Source organism: Eucalyptus grandis, chromosome 2 (assembly GCF_016545825.1).
Source record: "Eucalyptus grandis isolate ANBG69807.140 chromosome 2, ASM1654582v1, whole genome shotgun sequence".
NCBI lineage: Eukaryota > Viridiplantae > Streptophyta > Magnoliopsida > Myrtales > Myrtaceae > Eucalyptus > Eucalyptus grandis.
Window position 1 is genome coordinate 7,548,438 of NC_052613.1, and position 4,933 is coordinate 7,553,370.

At 40.7% G+C, this 4,933-nt stretch overlaps 1 protein-coding gene across 1 annotated transcript; it reads right to left on the reverse strand.

Moving 5' to 3' along the window:
• Nucleotides 1-2,380: 2,380 nt before the first annotated feature.
• On the reverse strand, nucleotides 2,381-4,547 carry LOC104434362 (wiskott-Aldrich syndrome protein homolog 1-like). The gene is made up of 2 exons (XM_010047299.2): nucleotides 3,674-4,547; nucleotides 2,381-2,838 (listed from the first exon to the last, which is right to left on the reverse strand). The coding sequence occupies exons 1-2, from the start codon at nucleotides 4,545-4,547 to the stop codon at nucleotides 2,381-2,383; spliced, it is 1,332 nt and encodes a 443-aa protein (XP_010045601.2).
• Between the last annotated feature and the right edge of the window lie 386 nt (nucleotides 4,548-4,933).

Sequence of the window (4,933 nt, forward strand, 5' to 3'; positions counted from 1 at the left end):
TTAGTAGCTTTTAAAGGAGATGGATGCAAAGTTATTTGGTGTGTCGGGCATACTTGGCTTTAGATGGGAGATTGTTGGTAAATGAAGCCAAATTTTATCAAGGGCTTTTTGTCATTTCTATTAATTTGAATTTTAGATTAAAAGCTACATTTATATTAGTTATAGTTAGATGCTAGTCGTTAAGGGTCTGAAAAAAAAAACGGAGAAGAAAAAGTGTGTTTTTGTTCTTCATCTCTTTGTGATATAATCTTAAGAAAAGATCATCATTGTATTTATGCTTTCTTGAAAATTTAATGGATTTGAAGAGGGCCTTTGCGTAGAGACGTAACTAAGGTTTGGGTGAACTTTGATGACAAATTTTTTGCTATGTTCTTCTAATTCTATTCCTTTATCATGATATTTTGCCTAGATGAATTGTTTGCTTGTATTATTTCTTTGAAATCAGCGTGCGATTCCTAACAATATGTACTTGAGGCGAAATAACCATAATCTCGTGAGTCAAATTTATTATATCACGTGTCTTTAGACGTTGATCTAAGCAGGAGAGATGTAATATGCCAAGAGCATTAACAAATTGACCACATTTAGCTATTTGACATTAATGAAACACAAGCATATATAACACATTTGAGAGTCCTACTTAAGACTCCTTTCATAGCAGAAACCACATTATGCTATTTGTTCGCTTTCGTTTGAAGTTAGGGAAAAGTATTGAAAAAGTTCTAAATTTATTTCATAGCATAAGCCACATTCTGCTATTTGTTCGCTTTCGTTTGAAGTTAGGGAAAAGTATCGAAAAAGTTCTAAATTTATTGCATTTCTACCAATTTAGTCATAAATCTTTTAAAAGTGCCAATTTAGTCCTAAACATTTGAAGTTGGTAACAATTTAATTTTAAACCTTTTAATGGTGTCAATTTATTCTTAAATCTTTTGAACAAGTGCCAATTAAGTCCTAAATGTTTTAACTTGATGCCAATTCAACCATTTTGGATAATTTTGGCCGATTATTGCTGACGTGGACGTCGGATGGCTTATGTGGCACCGTCGACGACGCTGATGTGGACAATTTTTAATAATATTTTAGTATTTTAATATTTTTTAATTTTTAATTTTAATATTTTTTGATTTTTTAATCTTTTTTCCCCTCTTTTCTTCTTCTTCCTCCTTTTGCCAATGAATGGCCACCAGCCATAGGTGATGGCTGGCCACTGGCCAAGACCGAGTGGGCTGGCCTTGCTTGGCCATGGTGAGGCCAAGCCTTGATGAGGGCTCCCCTCACCGAGTGTTGCCTGCCAGCCTTGCGGGTCAAATTTGGCTAGCCTGACCCTCGTTGGGGCTTGGCTAGCCATGGCCCAATGAGGCCAGCCTGCCCGAGATGGTCAATGGTTGGTTATTGACAAAAGGAAGAAGAAGAAGAAAGGAGAGGAAATAAACAAAGAAAAAAAAGAAAACAAAATAATTTAAAAATTGAAAAATTATCTAACTATTATTAAAATTGTCAACGTTATTGCCAATGGTATCAAGTAAGTCGGTCGGCCTTCACGTTAGTAAAATCTGGCCAAAATTTGTTGGAAGGAATGAATTGGCACCAAGTCATAAAGTTTAGGATCAAAATGGCACTAGTTCAAAATATTTAAGACTAAATTGGCACTATTGAAAAGTTTATGATTGAATTGGCATAGACTCAAAAGGTTTAGGACTAAATTGATATCAATACAATAATTTTATGACTTTTTCGACACTTTTCTCTTTAAAGTTATAAAGCCACCGTTCTCCACTTGATTAATTGATAGAGATAACATCATGCACACATTATTCAAGCATGTATTATGTTGGGAAGTGTAAATGATTTAATAAAACTAGTCTAAGTCATCATATTAGTCAGATTCAATACATTCTCTCTGGCTTCAATCCCACTCTCAAGTAGTGGACGACAATTTAGTCCCTACTCTTATCCATTTGATTTGGGTGTAATTAGGAAAGAAAGGCAAAAGTGAAAGCATCGAGCAAGCGTATTTATTCCATTAGCCGTCGCAGAAACGCGCTTTTTCTCTTGCTAATGTATGAACGTGTCTTTCGACATTGATTTAAGAAAAAGAGATATTATAAGATAACGACATTGATATACCAAAAAACATTAACAAATTCAGCACATTATGCTGTTTGACATTAACGAAAAACACACAAATATGACATAGTTGAGAGTTCTACTTAAAAGTCTTTCCGCAGCATAAACCAAAGCAACACACAAGCTAGGGTTGCAAGAACACCCAACAAGGACTTTATTACACAGACTTGAGATAGTATAAGATAACGACATGCTGGAGCCTAAATTAAATGAGTTTTTCCATATATATGGATATAGATTAGTTACCCTATTACAGAGGCGGCAGCGGCGGCGAATTGAACACAATGTGCTTCATGGGGTTGGTCCAATCAGTGTGGTTGGCGTGCTTGACGAAGTCGGTTGGGCTGAGGAACACGCCGTGGCAGAGGCACACGATGAGGATGTCGCCGCCCTTGCCGTCCTTGTAGAGGAACCCGTCCACCTTCTTGCCCTCTGGCCCATCTCCTGTGGTGGTCACAGTCAGCAACTGCTTCATTCCTCTCACTCCATTGTCTTTCCTATTCTTCTGATGAGCATTGTTGCTTTGAACAGCATTTAGAAGCCTAGGTCTCTTGATCTGCTTGCCGTGAGAGGTATCCTTGATTACGATGGCCGACTTTTCATAGATCACCTTGGCAGTGCAGGCTTTTGCTTCCGAGTTTGGTTGGGGAGATGCCCATGGCTGCTGAGAGCTGGAAGAGCCTGTGCCTCGGGCGTGAGCGCTTGCTCCTATGCAAAAATGTCATAAATAACAGAAGAAGGTATAAAGTTTTTCTAAGATAGCTACTGTATGTATTTAATCTAGTGCAGTTGATATAGGTGGAGGGATGAAAATACATGAGTTTTAGTAACAAACAAGAGAAAGAGAGCAGCTATTGTTATTACAACCTCAGCTACATTAATCCGCTAGAAGAGATTAAACGCTTCAAGTTTATGAGCAGTTGAATAAACTTGCTTTGATTATGTCGCTATAATTAAAAATTACTAGCATATCCAATCCAATTGTATTGAGTTAGTCAATCTATCCTTGATTTCATTTGTTGACAAGTGAATTGCGTAACAATGAGTTTAATCTCAGATGTAATGGAAATGGGTTCATTTGTTGCCACGACACGACAGGTTTACATCATCTGTTATGTGACATTAATTGTTGCTCTATATTTGTTCTCACATGGTTAGGTTGCTACAAATTTATCGTTACTTTACTTGGCACGTAGTGTTATCCAGCAGTGACTGGAGACTGCATGTTTAACCTAATATTCAAATTTTGCAACCTTAAACACCGAAGCAACCGATAATTATTAGGGAGCATCACAAGTGCTAATAAGCTCATCTCAATTTCCAGGCTTCAATACTAAACATGCTGTAATACGTTGAAGCAGATTAGGATATAAATCAGCTTTATATGTGCATACAAGTGAAAAGTTAAATTTGATAATGAGCAGCATCTTCTTTGGAAAATATATCAGGATATATTTAGTTAATTCATGCAAGCAAAATCTTTCGAACATCTTCCATTTTTCTCTGGAATAGTCAATGAAGGGGAAAGAAAAACAATGTTTACCTTTTAGTATTTTTTTCCCATAGGACTCTCCTAGGGCATTCATCTTCTCCACAGCCCAACGAAGCATGAGGTTCTCCATGTCCGAAGCTGCTGCTCCTGGCAGCACGGTCGGCTTCGGCAGTGGACTTTGAGGTGGCTGTGCTGCTGCCGCTAGAAATTGAGCCGGAGGGGATGCGGCAACCACTGCTCTTGGCAGTCCCAATGACTTCGGCAGTGGACCTTGAGGTGGCTGTGCTGCTGCTGCTACCAGCAGAGAAGGAGGAGCGGAGGGCGATGCAGTAGCTGCTGCTCTTGGCAGCGTGATCGACTTCAGTGGTGGATGTTGAGGCAGCTGCATTGCCGCTGCTGCTGCAAGAGGAGGAGCCGGCAGGGATGCAGCAGCAGCAACTGCCTTCTTCTTCACCTCGGCACGTTCACGGGCCCTCTTCCTCAGGATGAACCTCCTGTAGGCCTCGAACTGCTTCTTCTTTCGCTCCTCTACATACGAGCTGATTTCGTCCAAGCTGTTATTGTCTGTGGTATGGTACGGAGGCAATGGTTGTTGCTGCGGCTGCAGTGGTGGCGGCTGAATGCCATTGTTGTTCTTTGGTGGGTTCACATTATTGACAGCGGTTGCTCCCGTTGCAGTCGACGAGAAAGGGTTAGGATTTGGGCCCTCCTTGCTCTCTTCGAAGAGATCGTCAAAAGAGAGTCCGATGTTCAGGTCGAGGGGCTCTTCGGCCGGTGGGGCCATTTTGGAAAATTGGACTTCCTTGGGGTGCTCTTGAGAAATCCTCTGCATGAGATTTTGTGGGGCCCCATTGCTCAGCACTGAGGTGGTGCTGTTGACTTGATCGTCATGAGAACAGTTCCCATGTTGATTTTTCTCCTCCATGATGTTGCACTGTAAAAGAAAAGGATCTTGGAATCTTTAGATTTCGGATTTTACAGGGAAAGATTCTCCACTGTAAATCAAGATTTCATAGATTCAGATCTGGAGACCCTCTTGAGCTTAGAACTGTCAAGAACCGTGGTGCATGAGAAACACAAAACCACGTGAAACAAGCGCAAGATCTTACGTACCAAAAGGTGAGATGAAGCTGGACTATCTAGGGCTGCGACCGCCGGAGAAGCGGGCTTGAGACGGACTTATCCGGCAAGATCTCGCCTGGAGAAAAACCTGAAACCGGCGTTGAAGAGAGAATGCGAGGCGACCAGACAGGGATTCTAGTACAAAAGCGAGTACGGCAGGTGCTGAGAAATGGCAAATGAGAGTGTTCT